We start from the raw sequence: 16,221 nt of genomic DNA on the forward strand, positions 1-16,221 counted from the left end.
GACAGCGCTGGAGCCCACGCAGTACTAAGCTGCCACTTCTCCAATCTCTCTCGACAGCAGTTTCTCAGTTCGCCCTTGCCTTCCCCCACGGTGGCCCGTTCCTGCGCCATCTGTCGCTGACTTTGGGTCTCCACAGTACTCAGGAGCGTGTAGCCACACTGGGGCCCGGCTTGAGGACAGGAAGAGAAGGCTCTAGTCCTCGAGGGTGCCCAGACTCTCCGCGGGGCTCCCCTATGTCCCGCCCCGGACGCGCCCCGGGAGTCCCGGGGGCCTGGGCTGAGAGTCGGGCCTGGAAGAATGCAGCCTGGGGTTTACGCTGGGGTTTACGCTCTGGCGCCAGTCCCTCCCCGCCATACGCCTTTAGTACAGGCAACCACCTCTTTAACGGGCTGCTGCCGCTCGATCTCTGTGACTCACAGGTCTGTCATTTGCCAGCAGCCCCGGGCCTCTGCCCCCGCCCAGTCCCGCCTGAGCAGGCGGAAGGCGGGGTCGGGTGAGAAAGGGGGCGGGCAGGTCTGCCAATCGCAGGCTAGGCGCCCGCCCTGCCTGCAGGCTCCCGGGGCTGAGCGGGGACTAGTCCTGCCGGCCGGAAAGGGTAGGGTGATCTGCTTAGCCAGGACGAGAGGGGTGCGAAGACACCCTGTTCCTCTTTTGTCTTCTCCGGTACATGTCAGGCAGGCGCTGCGTTTCCGTGGGGGTATCTTGATCCGCTTAAAGCCGAGGTAGGTGTGCAGACAAGCTGCTCTGCGCAGGTATGGAAGCCCTCTGGTCAGAGGGGAGAAGAAGTTGCCCTCAGCCCCACCCCAAAGGTTGAGGGCAGTGAGAAGGGAAGGGAACCCCAGGGCTGGGGCCAAGGCCTGGTTTGGGAGCCCAGGCTGGGCTTTGGCTGAGCCCAAGGACAGCCACTCTCTGGTTCTTGTCCTCCACTTTCCTGCGGGCCCCTCCCTGGCCATAGAGCGTCCAAGCCTGCCTTTGCCAGCCCGGGGCTACCCAAATACCCACATACATCCCAGAATAGGCACCAGGCAGGAGGCCCAAACTAACATGACGGACAGAGCAGGTGATGAGGGAGAGACAGACATTGAGCCCAGCCAGGAGAGTGAAGATATGCAGAGAAACTATGACAGATCAACGGAGAAGAGAGACCAAGAAAAACAGCAGATAGAGCCTGAGAGAGGCAGAAAGGGAACCCCAGTGTGAAGGTGACAGAGAAGAGCTAGCAGATAGAAGTAGAGAGACTTAGGATATCGCTCAATGAAGGCCACATGAACAGGGTGAATCAGGAGCTGAGCCCGAAGGAGCAAAATATGGGTGAGTCTGAGACAAAGATAAACACACAGAGATCCTCAGGAAGAGGGGGATGCTCCAGATGATAAGATGAACAAGAAGGGCTCACGTGGTGGGGCGTGGGAAAGGAGCCCCACCCCTCACTGAAATGGGGTGATGTGGTGTTTCTGAAATATTTTAAATTTTTTATTTATTGATTTTAGAGATAGAGGAAGGGAGAGAGAAACATGATTTGTTGTTCCACTCATTTATGCATTCATTGGTTTATTTTTATTTATTTATTTTTACAGAGAGAGACTCAGAAAGAGGGATAGATAGGGACAGACAGACAGGAAGGGAGAGAGATGAGAAGCATCAATTATCAGTTTTTCGTTGTGACACCTTAGTTGTTCAGCTTTCTCATATGTGCCTTGACCATGGGGCTATAGCAGACCGAGTAACCCCTTGCTCAAGCCAGCGACCTTGGGTCCAAGCTGGTGAGCTTTTGCTTAAACCAGATGAGCCTGCACTCAAGCTGGAGACCACGGGGTCTCGAACCTGGGTCCTCCTCATCCCAGTCCGACGCTCTATCCACTGCACCACCGCCTGGTCAGGCTCATTGGTTGACTCTTGTATGCACCCTCACCAGGGATTGAACCCGCAAACTTGGTGCATCAGGAGGGCACTCTAACGAACTGAGCTACCGGGCCAGGGCTATCTGAAATTATTTTATTTTATTTTTATTTTAAACTTATTTATTGATCTTAGCAAGTGAGAGAGAGAGGAACATCAATCTGTTCCTGTATGTGCCCTGACCAGGGATCAAAACCACAACTTAGAATATGGAGACAGTGCTCTAACCAACTGAGCTATCCAGCCAAGGCAACTATCTGTAATAATTTTAAGTGCATATGCCAGAACCCAGCAATTGGACTTCTGGGAGTTTGTCTTATTTTTTTTTAAGTCTTTCTTTTTGTGACAGAGACAGAGAGAGGGACAGATAGGGACAGACAGACAGGAAGGGAGAAAGACGAGAAGCATCAAATCTTCGTTGCTGAACCTTAGTTGTTCATTGATTGCTTTCTCATATGTGCCTTGACCAGGGGGCTACAGCGACCATGTGGTCATGTCTATGATCCCACGCTTAAGCCATGGACCCCGTGCTCAAGCCAGCAACCTTGGGGTTTCGAACCTGGATCCTCCACGTCCCAGTCCAACACACTATCCACTGTGCCACCACCTGGTCAGGCTAAGTCTTTATTTTTTGTTGATTACTTTTTAAGAGAAGATGAGAAAGAGAGAGAGAGATAGGGAGGGAGAGGGAGAAGGAAACATCTATTTGTTGTTCTGCTTTTTTATGCATTCACTGGTTGCTTTTTGTATATGCCCTGACCAGGGTTCAAACCTACAGTCTTGGCATATTGGAACAATGCTCTAATCAACTGAGTTACCAGGCCAAGGCTTGGGAATTTGCCTTAAAGATAACATCTCACAAATGAGAAAAGAGATATTCATGAAGATGGTCCTCCTAGTTACTAATGGTGGTGAAAAGCTGGGATTCATCCTGAGGTAGAACCCTTGTGCACTGCTGGTAGGAATATAAGTTGGTGCAGCTGCTATGGGAAATAGTATGACAGTTCCTCAAAAAATTAAACACAGAGTTACAGATGTTATCTTTAAGACAAATTGACTCAGCAATTCTGCTTCTGGGTATATACCCAAAAGAATTGAAAGGAGGAACTTGAAGAGATATTCATACACTCATGTTCATAGCAGCATTACTCACAGTAGCCAAAAGGTGGAAGGAACCCAAGTATAGATTCACAGATGAATTGGTGAACAAAATGTGATCTATCCATATAGGGGAATATTATTTAACCTCATAAAGGAAGGAAATTTTGTCTATGACCATACCACCTTGAACATGCCTGATCTTGTCCAACTTTGAAGTTAAGCAGGGTTGGGCCTGGTTAGTACTTGGATGGGAGACTGCCTGGGAAAACTGGGTGTGGTAGGCTTTATTTTTTTATTTTAGATTTTATTCATTCATTTTTTAGAAAGGGGAGAGAATGAGAGAGAGAGAGAGAGAGAGAGAGAGAATGCAAGAGAGAGAGAGAGAGAATTGGGGAGAAGCAGGAAGCATCAACTCCCATATGTGCCTTGACCAGGCAAGCTCAGGGTTTCGAATAGGTGACCTCAGCATTCCAGGTTGACGCTTTATCTCAGGGGTTGGGAACCTTTTTGGCTGAGAGAGCCATGAACGCCACATATTTTAAAATGTAATTCCGTGAGAGCCATACAACGACTCGTGTACCTTACACATTATCCAATAAAAATTTAGTGTTTGCCTGACCAGGTGGTGGCGCGGTGGATAGAGTGTCGGACTGGGATGCGGAAGGACCCAGGTTCGAGACCCCGAGGTCGCCAGCTTGAGCACGGGCTCATCTGGCTTGAGCAAAAGCTCGGACCCAAGGTCGCTGGCTCCAGCAAGGGGTTAATCAGTCTGCTGTAGCCCTCCAGTCAAAGCACATATGAGAAAGCAATCAATGAACAACTAAGAAGTCTCAATGCGCAACGAAAAACTAGTGATTGATGCTTCTCATCTCTCTCCGTTCTTGTCTGTCTGTCCCTGTCTATCTCTGCCTCTGTAAAAAAAAAAAAAAAATTAGTGTTGTCCCAGAGGACAGCTGTGATTGGCTCCAGCCACCTGCAACCATGAACATGAGCAGTAGGAAATGAATGGATTGTAATACATGAGAATGTTTTATAATTTTTTTGTTTTTTTAATTTTTTTTATTTTATTTATTCATTTTTAGAGAGGAGAGAGAGAGAGAGAGAGGAGAGAGAGACAGAGAGAGAGAAGGGGGGAGGAGCTGGAAGCATCAACTCCCATATGTGCCTTGACCAGGCAAGCCCAGGGTTTCGAACCAGCGACCTCAGCATTTCCAGGTTGACGCTTTATCCACTGCGCCACCACAGGTCAGGCAAGAATGTTTTATTTTTTTTTTAATTTTATTTATTTATTCATTTTAGAGAGGAGAGGGAGAGACAGAGAGAGAGAAGTGGGGGAGGAGCTGGAAGCATCAACTCCCATATGTGCCTTGACCAGGCAAGCCCAGGGTTTCGAACCGGCGACCTCAGCATTTCCAGGTCGACGCTTTATCCACTGTGCCACCACAGGTCAGGCAATGTTTTATATTTTTAATGTTATTATTTTTTTTATTAAAAATTTGTCTGCAAGCCAGATGCAGCCATCAAAAGAACCACATCTGGCTCGCGAGCCATAGGTCCCCAACCCCTGCTTTATCTGATGGCGCCACCACAGGTCAGGCTGAGTGTGGTAGACTTAAAAAGAAAAAGGAAGGAAATTTTGGCACACGCTGAAACAAGGATGAACTTTGAGGACATTATCCTAAATGAAATAAGCTAGACACAAAGGACCAATACTATACGCTTCCATTCTATGAGGTCTGTGGAATAGTGAAACACAGAAGCAGAAAGTAGGGTGGTTGGGCCAGGGAGTATAGAGGGGAAGTGAGGGGTTAGTGTTTAATGTAAACAGTTTCAATTTGGGAAGATGAAAAGGTTCTGGGGATGGATGGTGGTGATGGTTACACAGCAATGTTAATGTATTTAATGCCACTAAAGTGTACACTTAAAAACGTTTAAGATGATTGTTGTAATTTGTGCGATGTGCCTTGCAACCATATGCAGTATGCAGCCCATGGCAAGCCATCCGTTCTGTGTTTGGACGCTGGGACCTTTGTGGGAAGGGGCGTGCATGGACCTACGTCCATTTTTTTACAATTAAACTGGAACTGTGTTTAACGGCAAAAAAAAAAAAAAATGTTTAAGATGTGCCTCACCAGGCAGTGGCGCAGTGGATAGAGCTTTGGACTGGGATGTGGAGGACCCAGGTTCGAGACCCCAAGGTCGCCAGCTTGAGCGCAGGTTCACCTGGTTTGAGCAAAAGCTCGCCAGCTTGGACCCAAGGTCGCTGGCTCGAGCAAGGGGTCACTCAGCCTGCTGAAGGCCTGCGGTCAAGGCACATATGAGAAAGAAATCAGTGAACAACTAAGGTCTTGCAACAAAAAACTGATGGTTGATGCTTCTCATATCTCTCCGTTTCTGTCTGTCTGTCCCTGTCTATCCCTCTCTCTGATTCTCTCTCTGTCTCTGTAAAAAAAAAAAAATGTTTAAGATGTGCCTGACCTGTGGAAGTGCAGTGGATAAAGCATAGACCTGGAATGCTCAGGTCATCGGTTCAAAACCCCGGGCTTGCCTGGTCAAGGCACATATGAGAAGCATCTACTATGAGTTGATGCTTCCCACTCCTTCCCCACCCCCACTTATCTTTCTCTCTTCTCTCTAAAATCAATAAATAAAATCTTTTTTAAAAATGGTTAAGGCCTGACCTGTGGTGGCGCAGTGGATAAAGCGTCGACCTGGAATGCTGAGGTCACCGGTTCAAAACCCCAGGCTTTCCTGGTCAAGGCACATATGAGAGTTGATGCTTCCTGCTCTTCCCCCTGTGCTCGCTCTCTCTCTCTCTCTCTCTCTCTCTCTCTCTCCTCTCTCCTCTCTAATAAAAATGAATAAATAAAAAATTTTAAAAATGGTTAAGATGTACCCTGACCAGGTATCAGTTGGTTAGAGCATCATCCCAATACGCCAGTTTTGAGTTCAATTTCACATACAAGAATCAACCAATGCATGCATAAATAAGTGGAACAACAGTTGATGTTTCTCTCTCTCTCCCTTTCTCTCTCTCTAAAATTAGTTTTTTTAAAAAAACTGTAATGGAGCCTGGCCAGGCAGTGGCGCAGTGGATAGAGTGTTGGACTGGGATGTGGAGGACCCAGGTTGGAGAAACTGAGGTCGCCAGTTTGAGCGCAGGCTCATCTGGTTTGAGCAAAGTTCACCAGCTTGAACCCAAGGTCGCTGGCTTGAGCAAGGGGTTACTCGGTCTGCTGTAGCCCCATGGTCAAGGCACATATGAGAAAGCGATCAATGAACAACTAAAGTGCCACAATGAAAAACTGATGATTGATGCTTCTCATCTCTCTCCATTCCTGTCTGTCTGTCCCTGTCTATCCCTCTCACTGACTCTCTCTCTGTCTCTGTAAAACAAACAAACAAACAAACAAAAAACTGTAATGGAGCCTGACCAGGTAATGGTGTGGGGGATATAGCGTCAACCTGGGACTCTGAAGATACAGGTTTGAAACCCCTGGGTTGCTGACTTGAGCACAGGCTCACGAGCTTGAGTGTGGGATCATATACATGATCCCATGGTCACTGGCTGGACCCCAAAAGTCACTGGCTTGAAGCCCAAGGTTGCTGGCTTGAGCAAGGAGTCACTGTCTTGGCTGGAGTCCTCCCCTCCCCGCCCAGGTCAACGCACATAGGAGAAACAATTAATGAACAACTAAAAAGTGTTGCAACTATGAGTTGATGCTTCTCCTCTCTGTCCCTTCCAGTCTGTCTCTGTCTATCGCTAAAAAAAAAAAAACTTTTTTAAATGGTTGAGATGTTAAAGTCTATGCTATGTGTATTTTACTACAATTAAAACAATGAGGTTGATGCCTGACCTGTGGTGGCGCAGTGGATAAAGTGTCGACCTGGAATGCTGAGGTCGCCGGCTTGCAACCCTGGGCTTGTTCGGTCAAGGCACATTTGGGAGTTGCTTCCTGAACCTCCCCCCTTCTCTCTCTCTCTTCTCTCTAAAATAAATAAAGTTTAAAAAATTAAAAACAAAATGAGGTTGAGCCATATGTGCCAATGTCAGAAGGTGTCCACAGGGAGAAAGGGCAGGAAATCTGCAACGCTGGCAGCTCTGAGGGGCTGGTGCTGGGCAACAGGATGAGCATTACTTTCTCTGTCCTAACGCCATGTCCTTCTGAAACCAGAACCAAACCCAACTGGGACAATACCCTGGGTGACCTGGATTCCTCCAGAGGGTCCCAGCAGCCCGGACACAGCCATGCACTGCCCAGCTATGCTCCTGCTCCTGGTTGGTGTGGCTGAGACCTTTCGCATCTGTGCCTTCAATGCCCAGCGACTGACGCTCGCCAAGGTGGCCAGGGAGCATGTGATGGACACCTTAGTTCAGGTAGGTTCATCATTGTAAGGAAGCTGCACTCCTGAGGGCCACGGGCCAAAGCCCCCAGCCCTGCCTGACCCGAGGAATATCCCAGAAGAGAAGGGACATCCAGAGACATGGATGCAGAGACATTTAGCAAGTTCCTTCTCTGTTGTTGGGCTGAGTCTCTTCTTCTGGAAAATGGGTGCAGTGGGTGGACACGGCACTCGGCTTCCTCCCAGGTCTTTTTTTTAATCCCACTGCTCTCTGTGGGTCATAGCCAGCACACTATGACACTCTTGCCCACATCAGTGGTCAGTGCCACTTCTTTAGGGACTGCACCCCCTGCCAGGGCAGCTGGCACTAAGTGGGGCCGACCTTCCTCATCTTGCAGATCCTGGCTCGCTGTGACATCATGGTGCTGCAGGAGGTGGTTGACTCTTCCGGCACTGCTATCTCCCTCCTGCTTCGAGAACTCAACCGGTGAGCCAAGCTCTGTGGGACTAATCCAGGGCCCCCCTGAGCTTCAGGGCTTCTGACCCTAGACTCCCCTTTGCTGGCAGATTTGATGGCTCTGGGTCCTACCAAATCTTGAGCAGTCCTCCGCTGGGGCGTAGCACATACATGGAGACATACGTGTACATCTATCGGTAAGCACAGATGGTGGCCAGGGCACACTGTGTTTGGCCCGCTATGAGATTGCTGAGTAGTCCCTATAAGGGCTGCAGGCCTCTTCTTCCTGGGGCAGCCCTCGCCTTCTTATTGCACTTATTCTCTTCAACCTTTTTATTTATTTATTTATTTAAAGTGAGAGGAGGGAAGATAGACAATCTCCTGCATGCGCCCTGACTGGGATCCATCTGGCAACCCCTGTCTGGAGCTGATGCTTGAATCACCGAGCTGTCCTCAGTGTCCCGGGCTGATGCTCAAACCAGTTGAGCCACTGTCTGCAAGAGGGAAAGAGAGAGAAGGGGGAGAGGGAGGGGAGTAGAAGCAGATGGTCATTTCTGTGTGCCCTGACCCGAGATCAAACCTGGGATGTCTGCATGCTGGGCCGACACTCTATCCACTGAGCAAACTGGCCAGGGCCTCTTCAACCGTTTTATTCTAGGACTGGCCTCTCCTCTACCCTTGCCAGCTTTGGTGTTCACGTGTCCCTACAGCAGGCCTTCTCCATGCTCAGATGTTGGACCTCTCTGCCTCTCTCCTGTGGAAGGCATTGGGGCTCATAGCATGTCTGATCTGGTTTGGGAGTGGCTGGCTGCATCTTCTGGGAAGAGGCTCAACCAGGGCCTGTCATGGGCCTTGGGTGGACACATTTTCCAGAAACAGCCCTAGGATCCTGGGAGGACAGCTTGAGGGTGCCCTTTGGGGTCAGGATTGAGAGGGTAAACAGGGACTGTCAGGGAAGGAGACATTTCCTTCTCTTTTTAATTTTTATTTATTCATTTTAGAAAGGAGAGACAGTGAGAGAGAGAGAGAAGGGGAGAGGAGGAGAAGGAAACATCAACTCCCATATGTGCCTTGACCAGGCAAGCCTAGGGTTTTGAACTGGTAACCTCAGCGTTCCAGGTCGATGCTTTATCCATTGTGCCACTACGTTATATAGATGCAATTATGTAATGTCTAGAATTCATTCCAACATAACGGGGAACAGTATCCACACAGGAATGCTCATAGCAGCATCACTCATAACACCTCAAAGTGGAAGTGACTCAAGTGTCCATCAGCTGATGAGTGGATAAAGGTTGTCTCTCTATCCACCAGAATATTATTCAGCCATAAGAGAGAATGAAATACTGACCCATGCTACAACATGGGAAACTTATGCTAAGAGAAAGAAGCCACATACAGAAGATCACATATTATGTGATTACATTCACATGAAATGTCCAGAATAGGCAAATCTAGAGACAGAAAATAGATCAGTGGCTGCTGGGGGCTCAGTGGGAGGAGAATGGGAAGAGACTGCTAATGGGTACAGTTATGTTTTGGGGTGACAAGAATGTTCTAAAACTGATTGTGGCTTGACCACTGGTTGTGCAGTGGATAGAGCATCGACCTGAGATGTTGAGGTCCCAGGTTCAAAGCCCCAAGGTCACCAGCTTGAGCACAGGTTCATCCAGCTTGAGTGCAGTCTCGCCAGCTTGAGCAGTGTCACCAGCTTGAGCATGGGATCATTGACATGGTCCCATGGTCTCTGGCTTGAGTCCAAAGGTCACTGGCTTGAGCAAGGGGTCACAGGCTCGACTGGAGCCCCCTGGCCCCTGGGTCAAAGCACATATGAGAAGCAATCAATGAACAACTAAAAGTGCTGCAACTACAACTTGATGTTTCTCATCTCTCCCCTTTCCTGTCTCTCTTGCTTAAATATGAGTGTGTGTGTGTGTGTGTGTGTACATATGTATATATGTACACACACACACACATATGTACACACACACACATAAAATTGACTCTGGTGATAGTTATACAACCTTGTTGTTGTTTTTTTTAGTGACAGATAGGGACAGACAGGAAGAGAGAGAGATGAGAAGCATCAAACCAGTTGTGGCACTTTAATTTTTCATTGATTTTTTTCCATATGTGCGGTGGGGGGAAGCTCCAGCTGAGCCAGTGGCCCCTTGCTCAAGTCAGCGACCTTGTGCTCAAGCCAACATCCTTTGGGCTCAAGCCAGTGACCATGGGGTCATGTCTGTGACCCCACACTCAAGCTGGCGACCTTGGGGGTTTTTTTTTATAATTATTTTTTTAATTCATTTTAGAGAGGAGAGGGAGAGACAGAGAGAGAGAAGCGAGGGGAGCTGGAAGCATCAACTCCCATATGTGCCTTGACCAGGCAAACCCAGGGTTTTGAACCGGCGACCTCAGCACTTCCAGGTCGACGCTTTATCCCACTGCGCCACCACAGGTCAGGACCTTGGGGTTTTAAACCTGGGTCCTCAGTGTCCCAGTCCTGGTCAGGCTATACAACCTTGTAAATGTACTAAACACCACTGGAATTTTATAGTATATGAATTTTATCTCAATAAAAGTCTAGAAAAAAGGCTAGGAAGGCTGTGCCTACATGAAGCAAAGCTGCTGGTGGAGGGTCCCCTCCTTAAATGCCAGCTTTGATGTTGGCACTTGCAAACCAAAACCAGTGATGTAGGGCCACTGCTTCCCATCCCTTTGTTCCCCAGGTCACACAAGACGCAGGTCCTGGATCACTACGTGTACAATGACAAGGATGACCTCTTTGCCAGGGAGCCCTTTGCGGCCCAGTTCACTTTGCCTAGCAAGGGTAGGAGGGGAAGAAGGGTGGCCCTGCTCTGTGAAGTGGAAAGCGGTGGGGGAGGGCTCTGGCTGGTTCTTTTGGGGCTTGGTCGTCCAGAGGAGGCTGCGTGAAGGGCTAGGAGTTGATAGGAGCCCTCCATCTTTGTGGCCTTGCAGTCCTTCCCAGTTTGGTGTTGGTCCCCCTACATACCACTCCGAAGGCTGTAGAGAAGGAGCTGAATGCGCTGTACGACGTGTTTCTGGATGTCTCCCAGCGCTGGCAGAGCAAGGTAGGGCTGGGCAGATTGCACAGGAGAGATGGGATCGGATGGCAGGTTGGCCACGCCCACCAGCTGTCCGTCCCCCTCTCCAGGATATAATCCTGCTTGGGGACTTCAATGCTGACTGTGCTTCACTGACCAAAAAGCGCCTGAGCGAGCTGGCGCTGCGGACTCAAGCAGATTTCTACTGGGCGATTGCCGATGGGGAGGACACGACCGTGCGGGCAAGCACCCACTGTGCCTACGATCGCATAGTGCTGCACGGAGAGCGCTGCCGGAGCCTGTTGCACACCGCAGCTGCCTTCAACTTCCCCAGGGCGTTCCGGCTCACTGAGGACGAGGTAAAGGGACAAGGCAGGAGTGGTCACAGGGAAGTCCCTCAGCCCTGACTTTGTCCCTCTGTCCTCCCTCAGGCCCTGAACATCAGTGACCATTACCCTGTGGAGGTTGAGCTGAACCGGGCGGTGCACAAGATCCAGCCTCTCACCCTGGCCACCCTGTTGTTGCCGTCGCTGCTGCTGCCGCTCCTGTGCTCCTAGCTGGGCCTGGAGGCCTGACCGTCCCCCTCTAACCTAGTACCTGCTGCCCACAGGTGTAACCACACAGCGTTGAGAACTCAAACCCCAGCCCCTACGGTCTATCTGCCTGCCCTGGGGCCAACACAACTCGAGGGGCTTCACTGCGGCTGTCCTCCAGCCCTGCCCTGTCCGACTGCAGCCCCCTGCCTTCGGTTTGGCTTGTGTTCCCTATTGGGCCTGCGCCTGGCGTTAGAATGTATGAGGAAAGTGGGGGGCCCTAGCATTCTCCCCCCCTGGGGGGGGTGGCACGCAGGAGTGGGCTCCAGGGCTGGGGGAGGGGAAAGGGCTCGGAAAAGGTAATCACATGTGAAAAACTGAGGAAAACTTACACAGAAAGATTGGACACTACATGTGTAGCAGTTTGTCAGTACACCATCTTTATTGTACACAGGACTCATAACCAATGTGAAGATCCCAGTAGACATAATGGATATAAGCAGTTTACACGCACTAGCAAACAATGGCTGATTTAAATTTTGGTCACTTCAGAGATGGCTGGTACATTTAAGCTCATAATCTGATGAAAAGAGCTACATACAAAATGCAATTAGTAAGAGTACAACTAAACGGAGCCTGATGCTTGTCTCCCTTCAAATCAATGGGGGAAAAAACTTCTAAATGGGGCAACCAATAAATGCATAAGTGGGACAAATTGATGCTTCTCTCTCCTTCCTCTCTAAAGTTATTATGTGTGGATATATATGAACCACCTATGTCACCAATAGATGAACTGAAATTGGTGATTGCAGTTTTAAACTCTTAAGAAATCTTTGACCTGCTGTAGCACTGTGGATAAAGCCTTTGACCTAGAATGCTGAGGTCACCAGTTTGAAGCCCCAGGCTTGCTCTGTCCAGACAGTTTAGAGGGAAGATAAGATAGCCAGGGGGAGGAATGGGAAACGCTAACTTAATTTTTTAATTTATTCATTTTTTAGAGAGAGGAGACAGGGACAGATAGAGAAGGGAGGGAGGAGCAGGAAGCATCAGCTCCCACATGTGCCTTGACCAGGGAAGCCTGGGGTTTCAGGCCAGTGACCTCAGCATTTCAGGTCGACGCTTTTACCCACTGCGCCACCACAGGTCAGGCGGGAAACGCTAACTTAGTTGCTTCTGGTAAATGCTTTGGGCAAGCCCAGGACTTGAAACCAGCTCAGCATTCCAAGTGAACACTCCATCCACTGTACCACCATAGGTCAGGCTGCAAGAAATCCTTAAGTGTGATATTCAGCTCTCCCCATTTCCTGTGACGCTACTGGCTTGGGACCTATGGGCAAAAGATTCCATAGCAACTCAAGGATAGCCTTAAGCCACAAACTATGTCCCAGGGAAGGTCACTATTACAAATGCAGCACTTGATACATCAGGACCAACTAACCATGGCTTGGGCTTTTGAACCTACAGCCTCTGCCTCTGACCTAGGCAGGTCCAAGTCAATGTCCCAACTAGGCTGCTGTTCTGGGCTTGCTTGTTCACTGGCCCTGGTATATGCTGTCAGGTTTTTCTTGGAAGACAGTGGACAGTGAACCTGGAGTTCCCAAAGGCTTCCCCCCTCCCCCATGAATCCAGATGCAAAGACACGGACAGGAAGTAAGATTTATTAGTGCATGTAAGGTGGGGCACCACCAAAGACTTATGAGTGCAGGGCCCGCCATTTGTCCAGAGGACCACGATTAGGGATGTACTTGACCCCACAGCCATCTGGGATGAGTCGCTTTTCAGCCACCATGTCTTCAAATTCATCTGCATTAAATTTAGTAAAGCCCCACTTCTTAGAGATGTGGATCTGGGGGGAAACAAAGAATCAAGTGAAGATATTGGGGACTGGGGCAAAGAAAGGTGGGACCAAGGCTGCAGCACTGCTTACCTTCTGGCGGCCAGGGAACTTGAACTTGGCTCTGCGCAGGGCCTCAATCACGTGCTCCTTGTTCTGCAGCTTGGTGCGGATGGACATAATGACTTGGCCAATGTGGACCCTGGCCACTGTGCCCTGGGGCTTTCCAAAGGCACCCCTCATACCTGTCTGGAGCCTAGATTGGGGACAGCATGAGGTCAGATATGTGTCCACCAGAAAGGGCTGTATCCAAGGTCCCTTAAAGCAACCCATACCAACAACAGGCTGCATACACTACCAAGGATGCTACTGTTCGCAGCCATTGCACACCGGGCCCCCACTGTAAAAGAGCACGGTCGGCTTAATTGGCTGCAGTGAACCCCAAAACATATTAACCAGAATCCCTGCCAAGGTGCCAATGGGCTCATCTGAAAGCCTTCCAACACACAACTGCCACAGCAATGCTTGTTTCTCAGAATCAGCGCTATTCATCTAGGGAAATAAATCCGATGGCTTTAGGCGACCCCTGTGTTTTGGTCGTTCAACCCCCACCGGAGTCGCAACCCACAGGTTGAGAACCGCTGATCTAGGGATATGTGCAATTAGTGTCTGCTAATGTACTGGCAGCTGTTGGGCTGACTTTACTATGGGTGGTTGAGTCTTTACGTGGGGCCACCTGTTCGCCCTAATAATCTAGCCCAGCCTGGCCAGTGGTGGCGCAGCGGATAGAGCACTAACCTTAAATACTGAGGTCTCAGATTCAAAACCCTGGGCTTGCGTGATCAAGGCACATACGATAAGCAACAAGCAATCAATGAACAACTAAGTGAAGCACCTATAAGTTGATACCTACCCCTTCTCTCCATAAAATCAATAATTTTTTTAACTTAATGACTTTAGGAGAGGAGAGAGAGAAGCAGGGGAGGAGTTAGAAGCATCAACGTGTAGCAGATGCCACCACAGACCAGGAAATAAATAAAAACCTTTTAAAAAATATTCAAGCTCACTTGACCAGGTGGTGGCGCAGTGGACAGAGCATCAAGCTGTGATCCTGAAGACCCACGCTAGAAAACCCAAGCTTGCCGGCTTGAGTGTAGGATCATAGATATGACCCCATGGTCACCTGCTTGAGCCCAAAGGTTGCTGGCTTGGTTGGAGTCCCCCTGTCAAAGCATGTATGAGAAAGCAAAGTGCTACAACTACGAGTTGGCGCTTCTTCTCTCTCCCTGCCTGTCCCTCTCTCGGTCACTAAAAAATAAAAATATCAAGCTCAATACAGATGCTTTTAAGTTATGGGAAAATACCCAAGACCCAGCTTACCTGTCAGCACCAGCACAGGACAACATCTTGTTGATGCGGATGACATGGAAGGGGTGGAGCCGCACTCGAATGTGAAAGCCATCTTTGCCACAGCTCTTCACCATGTACTTGTTGGCACAAATACGGGCGGCCTCCAGGGCTGGGTGGGGGGAAGGAAGAGAGCAGTGAGAAGGGCACAGAAGCACTTAACAAGGTCGTCCCTGGCTCTCCGGACATCTGTATTGCCTGGGTGAGTTTTATAAAAGAGGCTCACAACTGGGCGTTCATGATTAATGAACTGGTAATTCCTGTACCTCACCTTCAGAGGAGAGTTGTTCATATTCATCTGACACCATGTGACCACAGAGTGGGAACTCGTCCACTTTTGCCTTCTTCCGCCCCAGGTCAAAGATGCGGATCTTGGCATCTGAAAAAAGCTTGGGTTACGTTCTGTGTGGAATGCCAGACAGTTGAGTCAGTGCAGACAAACGAGTTGGGGAGTTCTTCTGCAACTTACCAGGAACACCTCGGCAGAAGCGAGACTTTGGGTACGGCTTGTTCTTACAATACCGGTAACTGCAGGGGAGGGGGAAACCCAGGTTTCAAGGGGTTCACAAATGAACTCAACAACAGTTACCTCCAAATTAAAACCAAAAGAGGGCTGGGAAAGGGGAAAGACAACACAAGTCAATCTGTAAGATGTCTTCACTTCTGAGAAGTGGCTCTAAAGACAGTCACAACTAGGTGGCCAAAAGTTAGAGGACAGCCATATTGGGAACATACAGGCAAAAATATCTTCCTTGAACCCTTGTTAGGTTTTAAACTTCCTATAAGGCCAACACTTTGAAACGAACTTTCCCAGTTAAACTTCTCTAGGAGAAGGAGAGAGTGTCACCCCAGTATACTCAAAAACAGGGAAAAACCTCTCATTTCCAGACACTACGTAATACAAATTTACTGCTTAAGGATAGCACAGTTCATACCATCCACCTAGATTCTGGGGCACGTGGCATTTTGCCTCCAAGCCACATGAAGAGCTCCCGAAGCCCCCTGCAGGCCACACAAGGAGTCGCAGCCTTCAGGCCGCATAGCCCGGAAATAACATGGGGATGGCACACAAAGACCCAGAGGGCAGTGAGCCTGAAAAGGCCAATTTCCAGAACAAAAGGTGGGATGCAAGGCGGACGTCGCTTCCAGCCTGAAATTGGCTCAGAAATGCAGTACAGGGTCAATGCAACACCCAATAAAACTGTGGAGGTGCTTAAAGAATGAGATCGTGTTTAAGTTTAAAAACATGATATAAACTCCCATGGATTCCAACATAAACAAAGATCTAAAGAGATCCAGAAGGTACAGGAAACAACATATAGTCTGTTTCCAAAACAGGAAAGCAGGACTAGGGAAGCCCCACCCCACGATTGCTTTCAGCGACAAATGCAATTATCCCTCTTCTCAGTACCGAAATTTCACGGGTTCAACACTCACCACCGGGCGGGGCGGCGGCCCATGACGACACAGGGATATTCAATGGCTGCAACAAAACAGAAAAAGTCAGAACAGAAGACGAAGACAGGGCTGGAACCAGGGGAAAGAATCAGCAAGGGCATAGCAAGATCACAGTCACCACTA

At 49.1% G+C, this 16,221-nt stretch overlaps 2 protein-coding genes, 1 non-coding gene and 1 pseudogene across 7 annotated transcripts; 2 read left to right on the forward strand and 2 right to left on the reverse strand.

Annotated features, from left to right (window-relative positions):
• The first annotated feature begins 526 nt into the window (after positions 1-526).
• Positions 527-13,019, forward strand: DNASE1L1 (deoxyribonuclease 1 like 1). 4 transcript variants are annotated; one of them, XM_066248622.1, is made up of 9 exons: positions 527-722; positions 2,370-2,509; positions 7,176-7,378; positions 7,743-7,831; positions 7,912-7,998; positions 10,531-10,631; positions 10,781-10,893; positions 10,977-11,225; positions 11,298-13,019. In XM_066248622.1, the coding sequence occupies exons 3-9, from the start codon at positions 7,250-7,252 to the stop codon at positions 11,421-11,423; spliced, it is 894 nt and encodes a 297-aa protein (XP_066104719.1). In that variant the 5' UTR covers positions 527-722; positions 2,370-2,509; positions 7,176-7,249; the 3' UTR covers positions 11,424-13,019. The 4 variants fall into 4 exon arrangements, with proteins under 4 accessions (XP_066104719.1, XP_066104720.1, XP_066104718.1 ...); XM_066248623.1 differs by lacking the exon at positions 2,370-2,509 and adding an exon at positions 4,300-4,446; XM_066248621.1 differs by lacking the exon at positions 2,370-2,509.
• Positions 3,167-3,284, forward strand: LOC136317881 (5S ribosomal RNA; annotated as a pseudogene).
• A 22-nt stretch (positions 13,020-13,041) lies between the features above and the next one.
• Positions 13,042-16,221, reverse strand: RPL10 (ribosomal protein L10). 2 transcript variants are annotated; one of them, XM_066248624.1, is made up of 6 exons: positions 16,078-16,221; positions 15,110-15,168; positions 14,912-15,019; positions 14,614-14,752; positions 13,327-13,489; positions 13,042-13,245 (listed from the first exon to the last, which is right to left on the reverse strand). In XM_066248624.1, exons 1-6 carry the CDS (start codon positions 16,197-16,199, stop codon positions 13,093-13,095), a joined length of 744 nt encoding a protein of 247 aa, XP_066104721.1. In that variant the 5' UTR covers positions 16,200-16,221; the 3' UTR covers positions 13,042-13,092. The 2 variants fall into 2 exon arrangements, with proteins under 2 accessions (XP_066104721.1, XP_066104722.1); XM_066248625.1 differs by lacking the exon at positions 13,042-13,245 and having other exon boundaries at positions 13,328-13,478.
• LOC136317999 (small nucleolar RNA SNORA70) lies at positions 13,535-13,668 on the reverse strand. Its single transcript, XR_010727980.1, has one exon. It is a non-coding gene; the product is annotated as a small nucleolar RNA SNORA70 (small nucleolar RNA).

Source organism: Saccopteryx bilineata, chromosome X, assembly GCF_036850765.1.
Source record: "Saccopteryx bilineata isolate mSacBil1 chromosome X, mSacBil1_pri_phased_curated, whole genome shotgun sequence".
NCBI lineage: Eukaryota > Metazoa > Chordata > Mammalia > Chiroptera > Emballonuridae > Saccopteryx > Saccopteryx bilineata.

Coding starts and splice junctions, on each gene's coding strand:
- DNASE1L1 (XM_066248620.1), top strand. CDS start 1,266: ATGAACAGGGTGAATCAGGAGCTGAGCCCGAAGGAGCAAAATATGG. Junction 7,379..7,742: donor TGATGGACACCTTAGTTCAG/GTAGGTTCATCA, acceptor CTCATCTTGCAG/ATCCTGGCTCGCTGTGACAT. Junction 11,226..11,297: donor TCCGGCTCACTGAGGACGAG/GTAAAGGGACAA, acceptor GTCCTCCCTCAG/GCCCTGAACATCAGTGACCA.
- RPL10 (XM_066248624.1), bottom strand. CDS start 16,199: ATGCCCTTGCTGATTCTTTCCCCTGGTTCCAGCCCTGTCTTCGTCTTC. Junction 14,753..14,911: donor TGAACAACTCTCCTCTGAAG/GTGAGGTACAGG, acceptor CCCCCCACCCAG/CCCTGGAGGCCGCCCGTATT. Junction 13,490..14,613: donor TCCTGTGCTGGTGCTGACAG/GTAAGCTGGGTC, acceptor TCCCCAATCTAG/GCTCCAGACAGGTATGAGGG.